This window comes from Ochotona curzoniae, unplaced genomic scaffold, assembly GCF_017591425.1.
Source record: "Ochotona curzoniae isolate NIBS_2020 unplaced genomic scaffold, NIBS_Ocur_1.0 scaffold_4505, whole genome shotgun sequence".
NCBI classification, from domain to species: Eukaryota; Metazoa; Chordata; class Mammalia; order Lagomorpha; family Ochotonidae; genus Ochotona; species Ochotona curzoniae.
Window position 1 is genome coordinate 46,500,938 of NW_024467118.1, and position 26,266 is coordinate 46,527,203.

The following is a 26,266-nucleotide window of genomic DNA, read 5'->3' on the forward strand; positions in this document are numbered from 1 at the left end:
TCTGCAAACTGAGTGATGGAATGGGGGTTTGGGAGGCTTCCCATTCATAGTATGGGTGTATGTTTAATCTCCTTTTTAATAAGTACTCCATTTTTCAGCCATACCAGTTGCTTGGAATCCTACAGTCTGTGTTATTCAGTCTTTGCAGAGAATAAACCTTCTGTTTCCACCCATGTTGGGCAGAGGCTGACCACAGATCTGACTACTTACCAGACTTTCAGGAGCCCTGAAGTCCTTGATGTGCCATTCCTGAACCATTGCTGTCTTTGCAGGATGAATTAGTCTGCTTCTGAGATTTTCACGTCCCCTAGGTCATTGCTTTCCACCTTTCCAGCAGCTCTTGTCTGCTGTCTTGTCTTTTTTGTGTTTATGTCTTTTTTTTTTTTTTTAATCCCCTGTTTGTTATTTTGTAGAGTAAATGGAGGTAGATATTCTTTACTGGAATTTCTTAGTAATAAACTTTTTAACTTATTAGTAATAGACTTTTTAACTGACTTTTTGTCATGAAAAATTTTAACATAAAAGCAGTAGATGAATATATACACAATGTGTACTTTTATTATCATTATTACTAATATGAGATGCATTTATACATGTATATCTCCTCCTCTTAGTTCTGGCAGCCAACTTTTGGCCATACAACAAACCTTCAAGAAGTTCATGGATAAGGCCTGTTACGAATTTTTTTTTTGTTCCATAATAGACTTGAATTAACTTGTCATGTGATGGGTGTGTATAGGATCTACTTTGAAGCACCAAGAAGGAAATCTGTTTGAAAAGAGTCCCTGAAAAGAGTAATATGAATTCTGTTGAAAATGAAGAAGCGTGAAATTTTTATTTATTATTTTGATGATCTTTACATAGTTGATTAGGGCTCAAGGATCAAGAGCTGCAGGAAAGTGGGTAAGACCATTGTTTCCACATTCTCTTTTTTTCCTCTCTGTATCTGGGGGGAGGGGAGAGACAAAGGGGTAAGCCCAAACTACCCTTCCAACCATCCCAGGTCCCCGATGTGGGGCATGTTCTGAGGGCATAGGTCAAGTGGTTTCGATAGTTCAACTGTTCTGAATTGCTGCCGATCTCACCATTCCAAGCACGGTGAAGTCTCTTCAGAATCCACTGGCTGACATGATCCACTTTACTGTCTCTCCTTGTACAGATTTTCACTGCCAACACTTGGCTGAGGTAGTTGATCAATTTGTTCTGTCCTTGTTTCTGGTACCAAGTGTCCTATGCAAGCTCCAATGTACTGCCATATCCTCCAGAAGAATGAAATTTGAGGTAAAGCTTTGGTGTAGGGATGGTGCAGTCATTGATCATAGGTGAAGTTTGTAAAGATGATGCCCAGGAGAAATCAGCGCTTTATAACTGGATAGCTCATTTGAAGAGGTTAGTTGGAGTTGAAGCAGATGCCTACAGCACCAGAGAGCATCCATATCAATTTGGAGGAGAAAAATAATCTTGTTTGTACCCTAATGGGGAGGACCAATGAACAACAGCTAATAACCAGGCATATCTCAACTGGTTTACATTTATTAATTCCAGCTGAAAAAGAGGAGTAACCTTTGTGCTCCATGAGTGCTGAAATGATAGAGCTCAGCTTAGCTGCAGAGTAAAGATGAGCTTTCAGTGGAAATTTTAAACAAGGTTGTTTCCTGAGAGTAGGAAATCACTAAAGGCCCCCCCTCCTAATTTTCCCCAGTGAATAATATAAAAAATGACTGCATTTATATGGCTAGGATTCCCAGTTTTTTTCATTGGACTGAGTCATTGGTATTACCACTTTGAAGTGTCTCAAATCCTGTGGGATTTATGTTGAGAAATTTAAGATTTTTAGTGTTAATTTTTCAATTCCATTTTCCCCACAAAACTCTTGAAAGCCTCTTACATTTATTTTGTTTTCTTCTCCTTCTGTCTTCGAGAGTGTTTGTATGGTGTTTTCTAAATATGGTATATATAAATTTATTTGTTTATTCTTTTTTTTGACTGTAGTAGTTGAAGGCAAAAGCAAACTTAAAGAACTGTAATAGCTCTGTCATACTTGTGGAAATCAAAGTATAGCTCAGTAATATGGCTAAATTTCATAGATGTTTAAAAACTTTTCCCTTTAAGAACTGGGTTTCATTTGAGATAAACATGCTGCAACTGGTTATTTTTCTTTTGGTCTGGAATAATTCCTCAAAGCTTTTTTCTTCATTTTTTTTAATGTGCTTTTTGCTTTTAATTCATCTTAAACAGTGTTAGCACCTGTAGAACTGGGTAACTAAAGATGAGTTCCCAGTAAGGAGATGTTAGTAAAAGCTGTTGGAAACAGAATGAACTTTATTTTATAGAGTAATTCTAATAATCTTTTCTAACTTAGGTATTATTAATCTAAGACTCAAACATGCCATGCTTTTGCACATTCATCATATCAGCATGTGAAATAAAGAAGCAGTGTTTATCTTTGTGCTAACTTATATTTAGAGTTTTCCCAGCCCACCCTACTTTACCTTGCGTGGTTTGCCAGCAGTCAGCCCATGACATTTTGTTTGCTTCAGATTGAATTTGAGTCTAAGCTCAAAGGGCATGCATTTTTGTTTATGACTAAGGGCTGATCTCTGAAGTTATCAGACATTCCTCACATTCCATATGTCTAATTTTTAGTGCTTGGAGAATTTGATGCTATGCCAGAAGAAAATAGAGGCTGGAGAGTGCAAGGAAATACCACCAACGAGAGGCTCCATTAGTTACAGAAACTCAGTCGTATGTTTAACTAGCAAAAAGCAAAGTTGAGGTATGGAATTGATTTGTAGCATGTTAATGCCATTCCTTAGTCTGATCAGGAGCAGTTTATGTATTTTCTGATATTTGGTTCTCAAAAATTCTAACCCTGGAGTTTTTCAAATACATACATTTTTTTGAGCTTGCGTGTTAGTTGTATGGAGGGGCAGGATGAGATGCTTTTCAATACTGTCTAGTAATGGCTTGCAAAAGCCTAGTATCTTGAAAATGACTTAGTGTGTACTTAACGGGAATCATGAGTAAATGTGGTGGTAGTTGACAGAACATGGATAGATTGAAAACATTCCTGAAAACCAGCTGTTGTAGTTTGTAAGGATTACGCCGGTGGACAAATAAATGAGTTTTGGATATGTAGGAAGAAAGATGATATCAGTTAAAAACAAGGTAAATTCGTGGTAATAGCATGAAAAAACAAACTAGGTGATGCCATAGACAGCAAGTGTTTTAGGCAGACTCACATATTAAACCAGAAAACCTCAAGGTCTTCCACAACAGATACCCACATGTTCATGCTCTTACTACATCAAGTTAACTTCATGATCTATTCCTTGCTTAGACTATAAATCCCAGGACTGGGAATCACATATGATCTGGTAAATCCTTTGGTATCTTTAACAAAAAAAAGTGTTTTTAATTACTTCAAATATGTCTTGGTCAAATATGCACATACCACAAAAGATTCGAATTGGATTGTGATGTTAATAACTTAAAATATTTGTAAATTTAGTGCAAAGAAGTTAAATAAGGAAATTGTAGGACCCGTGGCCAGAAGCTTTAAATGCTAGTTGTCCTCCTCTGGTGTTTGCAAAAGTTCAGGCAAGGTTAAGTGTGGAGGATGTTTCTGCTTCTTAATGAAGTCGTTCCATTTCAAATATGTGAACAAACGTTCTGCGGAAAGCTGGCTACGCTCAAGACTTAGATCGTAAGATCAAAAAACCAACCAGTGAGAGAAAAACATTAGGGCAACATTTATGAATGTAGGCATACATATTTTATGTGTCTACAAACATCCTCTTTGAAATGTTAAAGCATGCGTTCCAATGTGTGCTTTCACTCCATTACAAGAAGCTGCAGGTGCTCAGCGATTGAGCGACTCATTTGCCTGCTCAAAACTTTCGTTTGGAAGGCAACTTGGTTTAATCGAGTGGGAATCGGGTGGATGTCTATGGCTTTTGCATGGAAGCCCTGTGCTCAGCAGCACTCAGCTGCAAGTTTTTCCCTCACGTTGGGTTCCTGCAGGGCCACCAGGGATCAAATGCTGGATAATTCAATTTAGAACAATGAGTGAGAGACCTGCCCTGTGTTCAATCTAACTGGCATGGAACGTTCATGTGGCCAAACCAACATGACATGTTTTTTCCATGTAAGATTTGACAAAACTGAGATCGAAAACAAACCAACTTCAAATTTTGAACATTCTGAAATCCACTCACTCTTCCTGTGAATGTGATAGTAGTTATGGGCTATAACAAAAGTGAGATGCAAGCGAGTGTGCCAGATGCTTCCCCACAAGTCATTGAGGCTCAGTTGTTAGGATTCTCCATCAACAGCAGCCGCTCGGCACGATGGGCTGAGCACACCCTCCAAGCGGCTGCAGGCTGCAGCTGCCAACTGGAAAGGCCCCTGGGTCAAGCCCCCTGTGCTGTCTTGTTGCTGCTGTCCTCTGTGCATGTGTGTAGCTGCATGGCAGGCAGTGATCACTAAGGTTAACTGGCTGAAATACTAATCTGGTATGTAACTAACTTAGGCCTTACTTGAAGATGTTCCATCCAGTAGACTGCTAGAAAAACTAATAAGTAAGCCATGATCTAAACTTAACAAGACAAAAACAAAAAGGAAAGAAAAGAAAATAAATAACATTATTAAGAGCCCCCTTATATTGTTAATTGAAAAAGGATTTTTAAAAAAGATTTATTTTTTTATTAGAAAGTCAGATATACAGAGAGGAGGAGATAACAGAAGAAGATCTTCTGTCCAAAGATTCACTTCTTAAGTGGCCACAATGCCAGAGCTGAGCCCATCGGAAGCCAGGAGCCAGGAGCCTCTTCTGGGTCTCCTATGAGGGTTCAGGGTCCCAAGGCTCTGGACCATCCTCGACTGTTTTCCCAGGCCATAAGCAGGGAGCTGTGTGGGAAGTGGGGTCATTGGGATTAGAACTGGTGCCCATATGTGATCCCAGTACATGCAAGGTGAGGACTTTAGCCACTAGGTTACTGTGCTGGGACCGAAAAATGATATTAACTAATGTTTTCTAGGCTGTCCTTACAGAAAGGTCTGGAAGGTCACATACTGCGTTGGTAATAGGTGCTTTTGGGGCCAAGAACATGGGAACTGGAAGGGAATTTGATCACTGTCTGTAAAGCTTTATGTATTTAATAGGAGGAGGATGTATTCATAAGTTTTCTAACTAAAACTTTGTATTAGAAGACTTTAAAAGCTGGCCCCGACATGGTGGCCTAGTGGCTAAAATCCTCACCTTACATATGCTGAGATCCCATATGGATGCTCCACTTTTCCTTCTAGTTTCTTGCTTGTGGCCTGGGAAAGCAATAGAGGATGGCCCAAAGCCTTGGATCCTGCACCCACGTGGGAGATCAAAAGAAGCTCCTGGCCCCTATGGCTTCAGATAGATTCAGCTCTGGTTGTTGTAGCCACTTGGGGAGTGAACTAGTGGAATGGAGGATCTGTATCCTCTGTTTCTCCTTTTCTGTGTAGATCTGCCTTACCAATAAAAATAAATAAATAAATATTTTTTTTTTTAAAGATTTATTTTTATTATTTTTTCATTGGAAAGGTGGATATACAGAGAGGAGAGACAGAGAGGAAGATCTTCCGTCCGATGATTCACTCCCCAAGTGAGCGCAACGGGCCGATACTATGCCGATCCGAAGCCAGGAGCCTCTTCCGGGTCTCCCACACGGGTGCAGGTTCCCAAAGCGTTGGGCCGTCCTCGACTGCTTTCCCAGGCCACAGGCAGGGAGCTGGAAGGGAAGCGGGGCTGCCGGGATTAGAACCGGCACCCATATGGGATCCCGGGCGTGCAAGGCGAGGACCTTTAACCACTTGCGCCACCGCGCCGGGCCCAATAAATAAATATTTTAAAAGCTATTTCAAAAGGTTTCCAGCTACAGCGTGGAGAAAAGACTAATGAGAAAGTTATGGTGATAGTCTAGGCAAGTGATGCTGATGGCTTGGGTTTTGGGGGTGGCAGTAAAGAAGCTGTGTGCCTTGAGGCAGGGTTCTTGAGCATGAGCCTGCAGAACCTTCATGAGTTGAAGATCCAGTGCAGTGGGAGGCATCAGTGTCTGCCTCTCTGTGACTTGGATGTCTGGATGTGTCTATGATAGCTCCATTTTCCAGGATGAGGTTGCTGGTAGGTAGATCTGTGTTAAGAAAAGTGGTTGTGCTAGTGTGTGTGTTTGTGTGTAACCCAGAGTTGTGTTTTATGAACTTGATATGACTGTTAAATAGCCTTATGTAATGTCTGGTGGGTGCTACTCTAAGAAGTCTGAGTCCATTGAGTTTTCTGGCTAGAAATCACTTGCTCATTGCTTCTGTAAGGAGCGTCTGTTGAACACCAAATACCATATTATATGGTTGGCATGTGGAGAAGAAAAGTCAGTAGGAACTCAATGAACTGAACAGACAAGGAAACTCAAATAATAAGTTCTGTGAACTTATTTCCAAAACCAAAACTCACAAAGTGTTGCTGAGTAGTGACAGCCTGTCTTCTCCAAAAAGACCATATTTAACTTTGGAAGGAAATTTGGTAGTTAAGGACAACTGGAAGGGTAAAACTGAGAAGGGGATGAGGGGTGGAAACTGGAGGAACTGAGAGATGTTCCAGCTTTGTGAACTACATGTATAGAAGCAGTTTTCTCCATACCAGGAGGCCTGGGTTTTCCCTGACCTTCTGGTCTCATGTTGGAAAGCTCATTGAAAAGTTAGAATCACAGGTAGCTAGCTGCATGCTTGTGTCCAGCTTTCAGGAGGTGACTATGGTGGGCTCTGTTTACCCACAGATTCTGCATTCATGAATTCCACCAACTACAGATAAAAAAATTTTTTTTAAAAGATTTATTTTTATTATTTTTTTATTGGAAAGGTGGATATACAGAGAAGAGAGACAGAGAGGAAGATCTTCTGTCCGATGATTCACTCCCCAAGTGAGCGCAACGGCCGATACTATGCCAATCTGAAGCCAGGAGCCTCTTCCGGGTCTCCCACGTGGGTGCAGGGTCCCAAAGCTTTGGGCCATCCTGTACTGCTTTCCCGGGCCACAGGCAGGGAGCTGGAAGGGAAGCGGGGCTGCCGGGATAGAACCAGCGCCCATATGGGATCCCGGGCGTGCAAGGCGAGGACCTTAACCACCTGCGCCACTGCGCCGGGCCCGATAAAAAAAAATTTTGAAGGTCAAGCATTTAGTGAAGTGGCTGAGACTCAGTTGCTCGAGGTGTCTGCACCCCATGTCAGAGTACCAGGGTTTAAGTCCCAGCTTCAGCCCACATTCGAGCTTCCTGCTAGTGTGTCCCTGGGGAGGCATCAAATGGTACCTCACATACTCGGGTCCCTGCCACTCACATGGGAGGCCATGACTGAGCACGGGAGTCCTGGCTGCCCTTTGCCTCTCTATCTCTTGTCTCTCTGCCTCTCAAATTAAAGCATGATGATAAGTAAAAAGAACCTAAAAACTTCAAAAATTATGTCCTGTGTTTAGACTTTTTCTCATCATTATTTCCTAGACAATATTGTAAAACACCTATTCACACAGCATTTATGTTGTGTTGTTTATTATAAGTAAAGATGATTTGAAGAATACTGGGGAGTGTGTGTAGATATATCTATCTATATATATATCTATAGATATATGGAGGTTGATGCAAATGCTAAGGCATTTTTTATAAAGAAGTTGAGCATCCCTGGTTTTTGGTACCTGTGAGTACCAAAGGTCGACTGAAGTACAGTGTTTTCTCTCTTAACCTCTTGTTTTATCAATTCTTGCTGGTAGCTGAAGGTATCTTATTTGTGCTTTTTGGCTTTTCTTTGCTCTGTGATGTCTAACATTTGCAGAACACTGTGGCATGGTCACCTATACCCACTATGTCATGAAAACCAACCCTTCCTACCACTCTTGAAGTCTGATTAATTTGTTCTTCTCTCCCAAAACCTGGCTTGGGAGGCAGAATTTCATTACAATGTTTTTGCTAATAACTGGAAATAGGAGCAACCCCAGTGTTGATAAGCTGGTGAGTGAACAGGGTGTTTTACATTTGCACAGTGGTATGACTTGTTGATGAGTGAGCCGTGTGATGTGCCTTAAAAAGTGCTGAATGACTGAAGCCAGACACAAGAAGCCACAAATTATGATTCCATTTGTGTGAACCTCTAGAAAAGGGGAAATCTATACTAGCAGAAAATAGATTGACTTTGCCTGACGCTGAGGGTAGGATGGGGAGTAATTGCACATTGATTCTGGGGACTTAGGGGGAGATGTGTGGTCTTATCTGTACATTTAGTCATGATAACTAATTTATGCACTTGTAATGGGAAATTGGTGTGGCTTATAAATTAAACTTCAATAATCCTACTAAAATTAAAGGTCAGGTCTGGGCTTCAGAGATTCAGCTGTGATGGTCATTGCCTAGAGCAGGAAGCTGTTGTGTGGTCAGGATGAGCAGGAAGATGCAGGTGTCGGCACGTAAGCATGAGACTGTAGAGGTGGGCTCTGTGTCTGCTGGGGTTCCTGACTGATGAAGATTATCGCTCCTTTAATGAACAGGGGGTCTTGGGATCTGTAAGGTGTGAGCACGGGTAAGGTGCTTTGGTCCAGGGATTCCACTGAATAAATGAGAATTACTTCTGCGTTCAACTGAATTCCTACATATTTCCTCTTTCCAAAAGACTGCCTGAATATGATGATGCCCTCATGGTACAGTAAGGAGTCATAGCACTCACCATCTGTTTCTCTGGTAAGCATCTTGATGCTGCTGTGGAAGCATTTGCTGTGATGATCTGATGGTTTCTCACTGGCTGTGATTTAGATATGGTTTGCATGTGTACTCCACAGGTCCATGTATGTGCTGGCATTGAGGTGTGGCCTAGAATCAAGTAATCAGAGTACGGGGTCATCACCCTTGGGAGAGATTAACTCTGGTCTTCTAGAGTGAGCAGGTACATGGGAGCACAGGTTGTTAGAATGTGAGGCTGCCCCTCGCACAGGGCTCCTTCTGCATGCACCTGGTTCCCTTTCCACTTCTCCACCGTGTTGTACACAGCCAGGGAACCTGTGCCTACTGGTAGCACCATGCTGTTAGCACCCTCTAACTACCAGAACCATCAGCCAAATAAACCTTTCTGCTTTTTAAACACCCAGCCTCAGAAACTCGGTTGTAGTGACTGAAAATAGACTGAGACACCACCCAGAGAGCTGTTACTGGTTATCATGGAAAGAGCTACTAGAGGAATAGAATTATGAAAGAGGCAATAAGCCACCATTGGATGGTCTGACAAAAGATTGGAGTGTTACTTTGTTACTGGTTTTACTATTAGTTCCTAGTGGCAAAAGTGGAAAGACTGTAACTGCAGTTGGATTGTTTCTCTGTAGGTTGTGTTATCTCCTCTTGTGGCATAGAAGGAGGCACACACCCTGGGAAGGTGTTGTGGCACAGCTGCCTAAGCCCCTGCTTAGGGTGCCTGCATCCCGTGCTGAAGTGCCTGGGATTCGAGATCTACTTCCTTTTCTGATAGAGCGTGCTGCTAGCAGGCACCCTGGGAAGCAGCAGGTGGTGACTCCCATACCTCTGTTCTTGTCATCCGTGTGGGAGACACATGCAAGGATTCTGACTCCTGTCTCTGGCCTGACCCAGTCCTGGTTATTTCTGCCGGTTGATGGAAGAAGCCTGTGTTTGCCTTTTGCTCTGCCTTATAAATAACTAAAAAGAAATAAAACCAGAAAACCTTGTGAACCTTAAATTTAACAAGTAGACACATTCCAAAGCCTTGCGTAGTACATTAGTCATCTACTACATGATCTCCCTGTGCAAGTCTTAACCCATATTTTACCTACTTGTCCTTCTGGCATGTTACACACACCATAGTTTAAGAAATTTTGCCAAGAATAATTCAGCACCCCCAGGCTGAAATCACTATAAGTCTTGGAAACCAAGTTGTATGGTGGTGAACTCTCTGTTACCTTATGATTGCTTGCTGATAACACCTTCCCTACTTTTTGTTAATATGTTTCTGCTTTCAGATATCCAGCGACTGAATTCTTTGACTAGAGGCCTTCTCTCCTCTTGGCCAAGTAAGCAGGCAGTCTCCACACCTACCAGAGCATGCATATACCCACATACCCACACATGCGCGCGTGCGCGCGCGCACACACACACACACACACACACACACACACACACACACACACACCCATACTGATTGCCTCTCTCCTTCATACAGTTGTAGCAGTTACCACTGTGGTGGTGTAACGGAGGAGCTCTCTGCTGCAGATAAGTAGCTCTGCTGTTGCAGTAGGTGTCACTGCATAAGGGCCCCTGAGTCATGTGGAGAGGTTGTGAAAGCAAAATGTGGGGCCTGCCCACCAGATCTGAGCCAGTGGTTCTGGGGGAGACACCAGATAACCTGCATTTCTAATAGGTACTCAGGTGGTGCTGAGGCTGCTGGTTTGAGCTGTAATCTGCTGAGCACACTGGTGTAGGTTTACTCCCTACATTAATGGGAATATGTGCCAGTTCTGCCATTGCCACTTGGAGTCCTACACTGGCCTAGAAACTATACTTCCCAGCAGGGGTGTAGTGAAACAGAGATAGCACGTTTGATAATGTTTAGTCTTAAGTAACCTTCCCACCCCAACAGTTTACTTTTCTCTAAACCCCTATGATTAGATCAAGGAGAAAGTCTGCTGATGACCAGACTTTAACACTGTTCTAATGCCTGTTAACTGCCCTGTTAACAGGGAGCTAAGACAGCAGAGCGACCAAAGCCTTGGCCAGTGATTCATGATTCTGTTTCATTTTTATAGCAGGATTTTGTTTATGTTGTGGTGACTTAACAATGGTGGTGTGTGTTGTGAAAGGACTACAATTTCCAGCGCTTGAGTTGAGGAATGGACCCAGAAGCCATAGAGAATTGTTGTACGTCTTTTCTTTTAGTACATTTCACATTTCATTCAGTTTTCTTTTTCCTGTATACTTAGCTTCTGTGACATTTTTATGGAAGAAGGTGATAGGATTAGCATGTTGCACCCTACTGGCTACCTAGTTTTCCTCTCTACTGTTTCATCTTTTACTCATTATAAACAAAGTTAATGAATAGCTAGTATTTTTAGAACAATCATGTACATAATAGTAAAGCATTAATATCCAGAATATATTAAAAGCTGCTGCAGATCAATAAGGACTAACAACAATTAAAAAGACTAATTCTCAATAGAAAAAAAATCATGGAGTCTTCAAAAAGCTCATGGAAGGGCCCGGCGGCGTGACCTAGCAGCTAAAGTCCTCACCTTGAACCTGCCCGGGATCCCATATGGGCACTGGTTCTAATTCTGCAGCTCTACTTCCTATCCAGCCCCCTGCTTGTGGCCTGGGAAAGCAGTCGAGGACGGCCCAAAGCTTTGGGACCCTGCACCCGTGTGAGAGACCCGGAAGAAGTTCCTGGCTCCTGGCTTCGGATCGGCATAGCACCGGCTGTTGTGCTCACTTGAGGAGTGAATCATCGGACGGAAGATCTTCCTCTCTGTCTCTCCTCCTCTCTGTGTATCTGACTTTCCAATAAATAAATAAATCTTTAAAAAAAAAAAAAGCTCATGGAAACAGCTTACTCTGCAAAAGCTTACCCTGCGTTTTGAAAAAATATTTACATCAACCAAAATAAACTTATTTTAAATTCTGTTTTCCATCAATATTTCTTAAATTCCCTCATAAGCATATAAAGAAGTTGTTATGTGTATTGGAAACTACTAGGTTGTATCACCCCTACATGCTAGCTAGAGGTGGCGAACTGTGGGTTAAGTGTACATTTGCTTATATTATGAATGAGAGTGCAGACTGGTAAAGACCATCTGCCAGAATAAAAACTTTTAATGCTAATATGGTGTTAGTGCTTTTCTTTTTTTTTTTTAAAGATTTATTTTTTATTAGAAAGGCGGATATACAGAGAGGAGAGACAGAGAGGAAGATCTTCCATCCGATGATTCACTCCCCAAGTGAGCGCAACGGGCCGATACTATGCCGATCCGAAGCCAGGAGCCTCTTCCGGGTCTCCCACGCGGGTGCAGGGTCCCAAAGCTTTGGGCCGTCCTCGACTGCTTTCCCAGGCCACAGGCAGGGAGCTGGAAGGGAAGCGGGGCTGCCGGGATTAGAACCGGCGCCCATATGGGATCCCGGGCGTGCTAGGCGAGGACTTAACCACTTGCGCCACCGCGCCGGGCCCTGTTAGTGCTTTTCTAATGTATATTGATATTTCATGATTAAAAAGTATGCCTAGGGTTGGCATATTGACTCAACTGACTAATCCTTTACTTGCAAGCACTGTCATTCCATATGGGCACCAGTATTCCATATAGGCACTGGTTGTGTCCCAGCTGCTGCACTTTCAATTCAGCTCCCTCCTTGGCCTCAGAAAGCAGTGGAGGATGATCCAAAGCATCGGGACCCTGCACCCACATGGGAGACCTGGAAGAAATTCCTGGCTCTTGGCTTCGAATGGGCTCAGCCATTGTGACCATTTAGGGAGTTAGCGAGTGGAAGAGCTTTCTGTCTCTTGTCTCCGTAAACCTGTCTTTCCAATAAAAATAAATAAATCTTTTTTTAAAAAGTGCTTATTCTTCAACTCTTAGGAATATATCCTAAAACACTTGTAAATATTTGCAAGCACTCATTGAATCATTGGGTTCTCTCTATTTGTATAAAATGAATGGATTTCATATTTTTGTGATACAGATTTAGAAACATAGCAGCTCCTCCTTCCCCTCCCCCTCACTGATTTCTCTTGAAGAAAATGTAGCTATGCTATTATATTAAATAATGGGCTAGAATCTTCTCATTGTACGCAATGATAAAAACCTAAGGAAAACGTACATGTACCCACTGAAATCTTTTTAAATATTATTTGCAGGACAATTGCGTAGAGCTCTGTTTCATACTCTGGTTCACTCACCATATAGCCCAATGGCCATGACTAGGTCAGGCTGAACGAGGATCCAGCAACTTTTATTCAGGTCTTCCATGTGGCTGACAGGGGCCCAGGGAAACTTGAGTGGTCCTCTGCTGCTTTCCCAGGCACCGTTGCAGGGACCTGGATTGTAAGTGGAACAGTCAGGCTTTGAACTGATGCCTAAATGGGATACCTGCACTGCAAGTTGTGGTTTAACCCACTGTCCACAGTGCAGGCTCCTCACTAAAAACATTTCTCATCTGTACTAATTAAAAGGACAGAAGGGACGTGACGCAGTAGCCTAGTGGCTAAAAAGTCCTCACCTTACATGTGCCGAGATCCCATATGGGCACGGGGTCTAATCCCGGCAGCCCCACTTCCCATCCAGCTCCCTGCTTGTGGCCTGGGAAAGCAGTTGAGGACGGCCCGAAGCCTTGGGACCCTGCACCTGCGTGGGAGACCTGAAAGAAGTTCCTGGCTCCTGGCTTCGGATTGGCTCAGCTCCAGCCTTTGTGGCCATTTGGGGAGTGAAGCGGTGGATAGAAGATCTTTCTCTCTGTATCTCCTTTTCTCTGTATATCTGCCCTTTGAATAAAGATACAATAAATGTTTAAAGGAAAAGGCAGAAAATACCCACAGTGTGAGCTTGCTTGTATTATTTTGAACATACATGTAGGGATGGGCTAAAATATATTGCCCAAACAATATAATACAAAAGTGAAAGAAGGACTTTAATAATAGCTTATCTTCATAATGAGAATGTATTACCTGTGGAAAATGTGGGTTTTGTGGAGGCAGGACTCAGGTCTATAATATGTGTGATTTGTGTAGTTAGATACCAACCTTATGAAAATGTTCATCATACCTATTAAGCATATATGTGTGTGTGCCTATTTGTTTATTATTAAAAGTAGTAACCTGGGATAAAACACATCATATTGTTAAGTGGGGTCATCCTTGAGTGAGCTGTTAGAAACACTGAGCTTCTTATGTTTGGGACGCAGCAACACAGGCGCAGTGTGGTCCCGTGATCGCCTTCTCTGGAAGAGACCGGTTTGTGAAGAGGTCTGTCCCATCCTAGAGGTGTGCTCCATGTCAGTTCTCTGTTGTTTTTAGGGGAACACATTCTGCAGGTTGATACCTCAGGTACCTCAGGCCTCTCTGCGATGGAAACTACTGGGTTTTGTGCTGGTGAGCAGCAGGTTGCAAGAGGAGGCAGCCTTGGTGGATTTTTGTGGATTTGTTTGGATAATAATGTTTGAAGTCCTTTCCACCTCACAGACATTCTGGGCTTCTTTCCTGGCATAGTGACTTCAGTTCTCAAGCTGTTTTTCAAAACCAAATAGTCCAACAAGCAAACATTTCTTGGCACTTAAGAGAGAGAAGAAGCTCAGGTTTAAGTGTTTGCATGATTATTTTCTTCTGTCTGTGGAGGAAAGCAACCTTTTCTTTCTTAAACCAAATTATTGAGACGTCTGAGATAACTTGTGACATGTCTGTAACTATGACACAGAGTCTATTTTCTACACTTGATCTTAGCCAAAGGGCGGAGAAGTGATTAAGAGTGTATATTCTATTTAGCTATTTATTATGATGTAGAATATGGTAAAAACCACTGAGTTAAATATTTTGATACATTTGTAAAAAAAAGATTTATTTATTTTTATTACAAAGATATGTATAGAGGAGGAGAGACAGAGAGGAAGATTTTCTGTCTGATGATTCATTCCCCAAGTGACCACAATGGCTGGTGCTGCACCCATTGAAAGCCAGGAGCTCTTCCGGATCTCCCATGTGGATGCAGGGTCCCAAGACTTTGGGCCATCCTCGACTGCTTTCCCAGGCCACATCAGGGAGCTGGATGGGAAGTGGAGCAGCTGGGATTAGAACCGGTGTCTACATGGGATCCTGGCACTTTTGAGGTGAGGGCTTTAGCCGCTAGGCCATGGCGCCGAGCCCTGAAAGGCTTTCTCCTATGATGTGTCATTGGTATGTAATATATATTATCAAGTATCACCTTCATGTCAGCCCCCATATTCTTATTTGAAACAAATGTTGGCAGCATTAGTTGTTAAACATGCCTTCCACTCTCTCCACAATTTAGCTTTTTTTCTTTTTGTCTTTCTTACTGGTTGTTACCAATTGTATCCACATCTGTTAGGTATCTGAGCTAGGCTTGGTGCTAGAAACGTGAACACAGGGCTGTGCGGAGGGAGAGGCTGTAGTGCAGTTAAGATCCTCTAGGTGGCAGTGTGCTGCGAGTGGAGGTGAATTGGTGCCTTGGAGTCACGCAACACTGCAGGAATAGCATTCCCATGTTGAATCAACATGTTCATGTTTTTAAATACTGCCAAATAGTTTATTAAAAAGATTGTATCGAGTTACAGTAGCAATAAATCAAAGTGACTGATCCTCCACAACTCACCAGAACCAAGTTTCACTAAGACAAAACAAACAAAAACAAAAACTTGATACCTTGTAGGTTTTAACTTTGAGCCTCATTATTGTTTTATTTGGCACTTGTTTTTATTGCTAGCGATATTGAACATTTCCCCATGTTTTTATTGTTTTATTTCCTCCTGTGAAAATTTGGGAGTTTGGGCTTTATTATAAGAAAAAAATGCTGAGGTGAGATTTACATGTTACAAATGAACTATTCTAAAATGAACAACTTAGTGGTATTTACTATACCTACAGTGTTGTGCAGCCATCACCCACATTTAGTTTGAGGACGCTCCCATCACTGCAGAGTACAGTGAGGGCATTTGTCTCGGTTTGCCCCTCCTCCTGACTCCTGGCAACTGCGAAGCTGCAGTGGTGTTAGGGACTGTATTTCATAGGCTGGAACTCTACAGCGATCGACCTAGCGTAATGTTTTGAGGGTCCATCCATACTATACTGTGAACAAGTATTTCATTCTTTTTTGTGGCTGAATAATGTTCCATTGCATGATTATATCACAGTTGGCTTACCCATCCTCCCATTCACATCATTTTGGGCTGGTTCTTCGTTTTTGGCCACTGTGAATAATACTGTTATAAACATGTATGCACATGTCTTTATTCCAGGTATTGTAGGACCAGACCTACAAGTGGTATTCCTGGACCATATGGTAGTTCTGTTTACCTTTTTGGGGAGCTGCTAGGCCATTTTCCAGACAGGCTGTACCATTTGATTTTGACAGGACAGCGTTCCTGCTTCTCCACAGCCTTCTCCATGCTTGCTGCTCCCTCTGCCCTCCCTTCCCTCCTCCTCCCTCTCCTTAGTTCCTCTCAGAATGAAGGAGTAAATGGTTAGGAAGTGAATGTTGAAAGGGGGCCAGAAAATCTGAGGAAAGGCCCTTTTGGGGAGGGGAGGTGGGGGACTGAGTTACTTACAGGTTGAGGGAAAAAAAAATAGCTCTATATGTGATTGTAGCGTTTCTCCTTTATCGGGGTAGCAGCATAATTGGGTGCTCAGTTGTGTTGGGTACCTAAGAATTTTATTTTGCTTATGTTTTTCAATTTGAGCAAGAATTTAGTGCTAATATTTTTATATTTATGCATATGTATTTGGTGGCTTCACTTATTAATACAGTATAGAGAAAAGGTAATTATCTAAAAATAGGAAATAAAGCGTTAACTTGATTTTTGATATGTACTGCATATAGTTATATTACATTTTTTGCAGGAATGGGAATGTCCAAACTTCACTGAGTTCACAGTTATATATATACTTATAGATAGATGTAATTCCGGGCTGAGAAGAGTGACAGTTAATTAAATGCTTATTACCCATTGATTTGTTATTATTCACTTATCAAATTGTGAACAAAGCTGAATTTTTTCAAATATAAACGGGTTGCTGTAACAATATTAATACATGTTCTTTAATATTCATGGTTCCTATAATATTCATGCTTAGGCATGCTGATTTGATAATGGTAAAATTTAAAACTTGTTTAGTATCTCTCCTTTGTCATTTAATCTTCAGCATTTTCTGTGCCTCTGTTCTTCACCTTCAAGCAGAAGCACACACAGGGTAACGGCAGCTGTGCTCTACCTGGCCAGCCTTAGTGACGTGGTCCGAGGGGTCAGGCTTGTAGACTGTGTGTGTTGACAAAGGTGCGTCTAGGTCGTGGGGTTGTTTTAATATGATGTTGAAAAAAGATCCATTTTTCTCTGGGAAGTTTAGGATATGAGGTAAATTTGAACACATTTTAAAAAATTAGGCTGAGTTTAGATTTTGCTGTATTTGGGCACATGCCCTTGCACGTTTGAGATTGATTTCGTTCATCTGACATACATTTGTCAGCTGTTATACACTATTTGGCTTTCATTTTAAACTGTTCAGTGTTCCCCTCCCTCCAACTTCCTGCTAAGTTTTGGAAAACAGGTTAGGGAGTTGGGGGGTTTTCAAGTGAATAGCTCAGGGTGGCAGAGCAGGGATCTCAACTCTGATCTCTTTGATGCTAAATTTCAGACTCTTAACCATGAAACCCATGGTTCCCAAACTTTGATGTGCAGCAGAATTCTCTGGAGAGCAGATATTGGTGGACTCCAGAGTCTCCAGTTTCATAGGTCTGCAGTAGAGTCCAAGAATTTATTTCTCATCAGTTCCCAGATGTTATTGTGGTCATGGGGGTTAGACTTGGAGAGCCCGCTTTTCTTGCTGTGCTGGCTGACACATGGGAGACTCCAGAAGTCACTGGCACTGTTGACTGCATACCATGTGCTAGACATCCTTCCAGGTTAATTCCATGGTACCCTCACGTGAATCTTAGAAAGTAATTGTACTGCAGGGAAAAAAATGTGGGGGTGTGATTGCCACATACAGAGAGGGATGCTGAGGTAGAGAGGGGCTCCTGTCCGTGGTCTCCCAGGGAGTCCGTGGCAGAGGCAGCTGCCTTGGTTTCTCCTAAAATCCCTCTCTCTGGGGAGGCTTCCTGCTGGGGGAAGGCCGAGAAAGGAAACCCACCCTTTCCTTCAGTGTCTTGCAGGCTTGGCAGGCTGTTGCAGATAGCCCTGGGAAAAACGGCTCTTCCTCCTCTCCAGTTGTTCTCCCAGCATTCCAAGGGCTGATGACACACTTTGTGGGAACGTCCTTGGTGTGCGTTAGCTTGGATATGAGGGGTTCCAGGAGGCTTCCTGTGTAAGAGCCCTGCCACTGTGCTGTGCTGAATTAGAAGGCTCACTGAGCCATGGTGTCACCTCATCCATGGAAAAAAAAAACCTCAAAAGTAAAAACAAAGGCAGCAGGAGGAAAAACATCCATCCAGAACCATCCAGTACTCTAGGAAACTCTGTGTTTTCACTCTTCATTTAAAAGAGGAAATAGTCTCAGAGAATGTGTGAGACAGTTTGAAAAGGTGAGATCCTAGTTTTCCACACTACTCTGTGTGTGTGATTCGTAATTGAATGTGTAATATGTTTCTACAGATGGAAGTGGGAAGCCTTTGCCTAAGAGCCCCCCACCGTTGAGAGTTAGTTAATTCCCTCAAAGTGCATCCAGATCGGCAGTGAGTGTGACCTCAGAGGTGCTGGCGTGGATTCTGGGATGCCAGCCTTTGAATCACCGACGGGTTCTCCTGGTCAGTGGGAGAGTTCTGTTGCTGCAGCGCCAGTGTCCAGGCCCAGCTGGGTGTTTTCCCTGGTGAATGTGACTTCCTTTATTTGCTATATAGATTTATCTCTCAGTCTAAGGCTATGAACTTGCAAAAATGGTGTAATGTATTATTACGACTTACCCTACTTTTAGGAATATAAAACTCTATTGTGCCTTCATCTGTTTGTTTAGGGTTTTTTTTTTAATATTTCAAATGCAGTGGTGTAAACACTGAAAACAATCAAAGTAAAACTCACTTACTTTGTGGTTAGGGTGCTGAATTTTAACCTATGTGCTTTGATGGAAAGAAAATCACTGGTGTGTTTGTTCTGGTTTGTTGTAGGTTAACGAAGCCCTTGTCCTTTGCTGATTGTGTTGGGGATGAGCTGCCGTGGGGATGGGAAGCAGGGTTTGACCCTCAGATTGGTGTCTACTACATCGATCACATCAACAGTAAGTTTTCCTTTTCGACGAAAGCTAACATAGCAGAAAAGCAGTCCTTGGAAACCTTGGGTCATACCCAAGGCTGAACATTTCAGAGTGGATTTCCTTATTTTTAAACCCCATTTTCTTAGTGACTCATATGTCACAGAAATGCCCATTTAGGTGTTTGGGGCATGCCTGCTGAAGTACGCCTAGGAGGGCAAGAGGAAGGAGGGGTGATTTGCCCGCCTGCCTGTCTGTGCCCCTCCTCTTGTGTGCCGACTGGGGAGTGAGCTTTGGCGTTCACAGCAGGTCTGAGGGCTCGTGGAGATAAAGAGCTTCTGAGCAACTCTGCTGCCAGTGCTTCCACCTCCCCTTGCCAGGGACGGAGCTGGGCATTGCCCCTGCATGGTGTAAAACCATGGCGGCTTGGGGTTGGCGTGGGATGGGGGAGGGTGGGCACCCATCCGCGACCCTAGAAGACAGCAGTGCTGTGGAAAAGGCCCAAGCCTCTTCTTTCTGTGTCTTGCTTTCCTTGTAGTTGGGAGGAATCAACTCATTTGAACAGCTTTTAAATGTGTCATGGCCCTGACATGGTAAAGCTTGGGCAGAGGATTGCTACAGCCATGAACAACTTGACACACATGGGGGTGTGTGTATTGACATAAATACTTAGCTCCCTGTATACTCCATTAAAATTTTATTCAGATGGTAGCAAATAATCACTACTCTTTGTGTTACTTATTTCATTTACAAATGATTTTAATGTATTTTAGAGAATATATTATGGATTTCTTACAACCATTCTTTTTTTTTTGCCTTACTGACCTTTTTTCTCATGGTCCATTTCCATAGGGGCAGGGACTTTCCCCTTCCACCCTCTCTATTTTCCCATTCCCCCTCCCCCTCCACTGTTTTCCCCTATGTTATTACAATAGTATAGTCCTACAACAACAGTCATAAATCCATCATTCTGTTGTTTAAGTGTATCCTGACATTGTAGGTATTGACAATGGTAGAAAGTCCAGCACCCTATTGTCAAGATGTATTTAACAGTTTCATTGGGAATTCATCTTTTATTTGGGAGTGAGATGCATACTGAAATATATCTTCACTTCACAATATGATAGCTTCCATTATACAGTTCCTGTAGATGAACATATGTACATGCATGTTTTGCTGTATATAGAGAGAGCTTATATTTTGCATGAAGGTTGCCTTACGTTAGAGAAAACATATGATATTTGTCCTTTTTGGACTGGCTTATAAGCATACTGGTCCCTAGAACTCTTCTTATATTAAAAGTCTTAATTAGGGGCTGGTGGCATGGAGCATTAATCTGTTCTTTGTGAGTTGGGCCTCCCATGTTAGAACTCTGCTTCCAGTCCTGGCTGCTCTACTTCTGATCCAGTTTCCTGCTAGTGTACCCAGAAGGCAGTGGATGGTGGGCTCAGCACTTGTCCAGCTGCCATCTGTGCGGGAGATCCTTATGGAATTTTGACCCAGGCCTGGCTGTTGTCTCTATTCAGGGAGTGAACCAGAGAATGGGAGGACGGGGGAAGGATTTCTCCTTCCCAGCCACATTGTCTCGCCTTTTACCTTCCAAATAAATGAGCAGATAATGAATTGTTAAAGAGTTTGATTTAGAATTCTTAAATTTCTTTAAATGGTAAATATCTCTATGGTAAAAGTGCATTATTTGATATTCATTTGTTAGTAGTGGATTGCAGCTGTCCTTGTGCAGGTAAATGATATTCATTTGGAGAGCTTAAAGCAGACTATATCAAAAGTAGTGATTTCTGGGCCTGGCGTGGTGGTCTGGCAGCTAAGGTTCTTCCCTTGAATACACCGGGATCCCATATGGGCTCTGGTTCTAATCCCAGTGGTCCCACTTCCCATTCAGCTCCCTGCTTGTGGCCTGGGAGAGCAGTTGAGGACGGCCCAAGACCTTAGGACTCTGCACCTATGTCGGAGACCTGGGAGCAGCTCCTGGCTCCTGGCTTCAGATTGGCTCGGCTCCAGCCATTGCGGTCACTTGAGGAGTAAGTCATTGGACAGAGGATCTTCCTCTCTGTCTCCTCCTCTCCATATATCTGGCTTTGCAATTAAAAAATAAATAAATCTTTAAAAAAAAGCAGTGATTTCTTAGAGGTAGGTGCGATGGAGGAGTAGAAAGCTGCAAGCACTTGAGATTTTAAGTCAGTTTTTTGGTAACTAGACAGTTGACAGTCTGGTAGGGGAACATTTGTTGTACACAATTTGAAAGACAGCTTTCATGCACACTTGTTTTAGCATAAATCTAAAGAACAATTCTTAGAATTGGTACATTAACCTCTGTTATGGCATTATAAGAAATGTGACTTTTAGTGTTTTTAAAAGATTTACTTATTTTTATTGGAAAGTCAGATTTACAGAGACAAAGAGAATCAAGGAGAAAAATCTTCTGTCCACTGGTTCACTCCCCAAACAGTTGAAGCAGGCAGAGCTGAGCCAATCCGAAGCCAGGAGCCAGGAACTTCCTCCGGGTCTTCCACACAGGTGCAGGGTCCCAAAGCTTTCGGCCGTCCTCAACTGCCTTCCCAGACCACAAGCAGGGAGCTGGATGGGAAGTAAAGCACACATGGAATGCTAGCACTTGCAGGTGAAAGATTAGCCAGTTGAGCCATGGCCCTAAACCCCCAAATGTGATTTTGTACAAGCATTTTTTCCTCCCTGAAAATTTCTAAAAATTCTGAAGAAAATTATGATTCTGTGTCTTAAGTGATTTTACATTGTATTTCCTAATACAGTTTCTTCCACAATGTGTAATAGATACCAGGTGTTACTGCTTATCAGTGACTGACCACCAGTTATAATCTGTAGGGTAGAAGAGTTTAATTTCGATAAAATTCAGTTCATTTTATATTGTTATAATCCATTCTTATGTTATTGCATGTAAGTAATTCAATGGGGGTATTCGAAATGTTTGACTGCTTAGACCTCATGTCCATGCTTATTTTAGGTGGATAGAATTTTTACTTGTTTTCTTTAACGCAGTGTTTGGGAAACCAGCCAGCTATTTTGGTTCATTAGATAGAAGCTCTCATGGCACCCAAATGGGAAGAAGCGCTTTCCCGGCTCCCTTCCCACCTCCCGCACACTCCCCGTCTCCTGCACACTCCTCACCTCCCACACACTCCCCACCTCCCGCACACTCCTCACCTCCCGCACACTCCCCGTCTCCCGCACACTCCTCACCTCCCGCACACTTCCCGTCTCCCGCACACTTCCCGTCTCCCGCACACTCCCCATCTCCCGCACACTCCTCACCTCCGGCACACTCCTCACCTCCCGCACACTCCCCACCTCACGCACACTTCCCATCTCCTGCACACTCCCACCTCCCGCACACTCTCCATCTCCCACACACTCCCCATCTCCTGCACACTCCCATCTCCTGCACACTCCCGTCTCCTGCACACTCCCCACCTCACGCACACTTCCCGTCTCCCGCACACTCCCGTCTCCCGCACACTCCCCATCTCCCGCACACTCTCCATCTCCCACACACTCCCCATCTCCTGCACACTCCCATCTCCTGCACACTCCCGTCTCCTGCACACTCCCGTCTCCCGCACACTCCCCATCTCCCGCACACTCTCCATCTCCCACACACTCCCCATCTCCTGCACACTCTCCATCTCCCACACACTCCCCATCTCCTGCACACTCCCACCTCATGCACACTTCCCGTCTCCCGCACACTCCCGTCTCCCACACACTCCCGCACTTCCTGCACACTCTCCATCTCCCACACACTCCCCATCTCCCGCACACTCTCCATCTCCCGCACACTCCCCATCTCCCACACACTCCCATCTCCCGCACACTCCCCATCTCCTGCACACTCCCATCTCCTGCACACTTCCCACGCACTCCCTGATCCTTCAGCCTTCTGCAGAGCCTTCTTGTTCTCAGTGAAGAGGCATCCCCAGCTCTACTCCCTGTTAGTAACGTTGATGTCCCAGCCTTCCCTTCTGTTTGCAATCTTTACATTAGTTCCTGGTTTTAGAGATTTCTCCTGACATTTCTGTTCTTAATTTTTAATCAATAAAAACTCTAATTGTGGTTAAAACAAGACTGCACAAGGAAAACTGAGCAGATATCAGTGAACTTCCGCCTCCACTGTTCTGCAGCCCTACCTGCTGTGGTCCTTTCTTCTTCCCTTCACAGCTGGACCCAGGAAACCCAGGATCCACACTGACTTCCTTTCCCCGATTAGTCTGCCTTGTTTGACCAATGCTACTTTTTCTGGGGCACCCAACTGTCCAGGCTCAGTTGCCTCCCAACCACACTGTATCTTGTTTTCCTTGATGTGTCACTCTGGGCCCATCTTTCCTGCTCTTGGCTGTCTTGGACTGCACCATTCAACATTTTTCCTGCGGGCTGCACTGCTGCCCCTAACTGTCAGAGCTGCTCTTAGGTCCTCTGCTGTCTGCCATGTAGCACTCCTTAGGGGTGACTTCAGTGCTGGCCTCAGGATGGTGGCTGCTGTGTTTGTCTCTTGTGTCTTTTCCAGACACCCAGATGCGTTTGTGTGAATCCTTACTGTACATAAGGTGCTTCCAAGTCTGCCCCTCTGGCCTTTCCATTTGCATTTCTTGCCTTGCCCTGGTGTACAGGGCCGCTGGGCAATGACCTACACTTCCTTTGCTGTCTGCTTTTGTCTGCATCTGTTGGTCCTGTCCCCAGTGCCGTCTGCCTGGTCCGCCTGGTCCATAAGAGCCTCTGTGTGGACCACCCACCACCTCCTCTGGAGTGGCTCCGTTCAGGAGCCACTGCTTCTCAGAGGCTTTCTCTGATGGCCCCTTCTCCAGCTCACAGGTCCCTACCCCATGCCTCCTCCCAGTGTTTCTGCAGTGTCAGGTTTGTAAGGGTTTGTAGAAGCATCCTCTGATATTTAACATGTTTGTTTGTATGTTTGCCTCTAAATTCTGAGCTGCATGAGGGCAGTGACTGCATCTTGTATGTCTTTATCCTTGGATTCCAATATAATAATAAACTCATGAATGTTAAAGGGAAAGGAGAAACTTTACTGTTTGACTTGCAGATTAAAAGCTTTCTGGTTTTTTTCCCCCAAGGAATTAAAATACATTTCAAATATAAATTATGCTTCCGAAAGCACCATTCTGAATATTTAAAAACTTGATTATCAGAATATAAATTTTTAAGTCTGCCCATTTGCTTTAGTGTAGTAATTGCATCCTGCTGGCCTGATGGATTTACTGGGCCCTAAAGTACCCAAATTACCCACAGCAAGTAGTTTACCCACTGAAAAGGATTTGGTCCATTATCTCATTAATCTTCAAGACATTCCTGTGAAGTAGTGTAGGGAGCAAATGGTATTATCTTCTCCTAACAGCTGGTCCACACATATGCTACGTTTTGATATTGTATAGTTTCAGCATTATTTTCTCTTTTGATAAAAAATTAAATGAGGAATAGTGCACTGTTTAATAGTTTCCTGTGAAACAGCATTAAATATTTAGAAGTAAAATGTCTGACCTTGTCAGTGATACTTATTTTAGGCCTTTAAGTGTTTTATGCTAGAATTCTATTTTAGTGAGTGTGGGTAATATGGGGGGTGGGGAGAGGTATGTTTGTAATCAACTAGAATGTAGTTATAGGGTACTATTTGTAAAGTTTTGATATTATTACCATAACCAGAAGTAAATCATTTATTGGTTGTCAGGGTTGACTATAACTTGTTTCTTTCTTTTGCTAAACAAAGTTTTATTTACAGCCACAAGAAATGCACAAATTTTAAGCATTTTGGTGAATTCTGACATATGTGTTCCCTTTGTAATGGCCTCCTTAATAAGGACTCAGAATATTCCTGTCACCCTGGTAAATCCCACTTTTGCCTGTTTCTAGCCAATCCCATCCTACCACTGCAACAACTTTTAGGTCTCTGTCATCATAGCTTGGTTTTGGCTGTTCTGAAACTTTATGTTCAGTTCAGGACATGGATTCGTTCACTCAACACGTTTTTAACAAATATAACACTGGGCCTGGTACAGTAGCCTAGTGGCGGAAGTCCTCACCTTGCATGTGCCAGGATTCCATATGGGTACCAGTTCTGATTCCGGCAGCCCCACTTTCTATCCAGCTCCTTATTTGTGGCCTGGGAAAGCAGTAGAGGATGCCCAGGCCCTTGGGACCCGTATCTGCACGGGAGAACCAGAGACCCATAAGAAGCTCCAGGTTCCTGGCTTTAGTTGACTCAGCTCCGTCATTGCGGCCGCTTGGGGAGTGAATCATCAGACGGAAGATCTTCCTCTCTCTCTGTCTATATACCATGGATGGATACAGTGATATAAGTGAATATTTGCTGTCAGTATGTTTGACAAAAACCTCATATTCGGAACAGATGAAAGATCCCTAAAAATAAAATATTAAAAACTGCCAATCCAATTTTAAAAGGGTCGACAAATGTCGGCACTTCTCAGAGATGGAGTAGTGGCTGTGTTTGTCTTTATTGGTGCTTATATTGGTGTTCAGTTTTGTTTTGTCGCTGAACAATATCCCATTGTATGAATAAACTACTATTTTTAAAATTTTTCTGTGATTCCAGCTGTTTCCCATTTTTGGCTATTATAAAACTGGTTGCTATGAACATTGTTGCAAGTCTTTCTTAAAAATTGTGGCAGAGTGTAAAATTTACTCTCAACTCTATTTAGGCAAGTAACACATTGATATTAACTACTCATATGCTTCTCCTCACTAGAGCTTCTTCGTCTTGCAAAACTGAAACTCCCTGTTCCTGACTCACTGTGCCTGACTGCCGAATTCTACCTTGTGGTTCTGAGTTTGTCTTAAATAACTCATCAATTTTTTTGAAATGAGTTTTTATTAAATGTTGTTTCACTTAGCATAATGTCCTTAAGAATTCATTGATATGGTAGCATAGGACATAATTTCTGTCTTTCTTGTAAGGCTCAGTAATTCTGTGTTATAATATACTACATTTTCTTTTTTTACTTTGCCATCACTTGTTGACTGTTAAATGAATAATGCAGCAATGAATATAGGTATGCAAATATCTCTTTGAGATCCTGTTTTCAATTCTTTTGGAATTCTAGATAGAAATAGATTTTGTTTTGTGTTTTCATTTGAGAAGTAGAGGGATTTCAGGGAGAGTGAACTCCCATCTGCTGGTTCGCTCTCCCAAAATACTTGTAATCTTTGTGGCTTGGATGGGACTAAAGCCTAGAACCTGAACACAAACTAGGTGGGTGCAGGAAGCCAATTACTTGTACCGTGGCTG

At 43.0% G+C, this 26,266-nt stretch overlaps 1 protein-coding gene across 1 annotated transcript in view; it reads left to right on the forward strand.

Annotated features, from left to right (window-relative positions):
• WWC2 (WW and C2 domain containing 2) overlaps window positions 1-26,266 on the forward strand; it is a 185,491-nt gene that overhangs the window by 72,624 nt on the left and 86,601 nt on the right. The window contains exon 2 of the mRNA XM_040966156.1: window positions 18,881-18,990. Within this exon, the coding sequence (XP_040822090.1) occupies window positions 18,881-18,990 (110 nt within the window). The remainder of the gene's footprint in view (window positions 1-18,880; window positions 18,991-26,266) is intronic.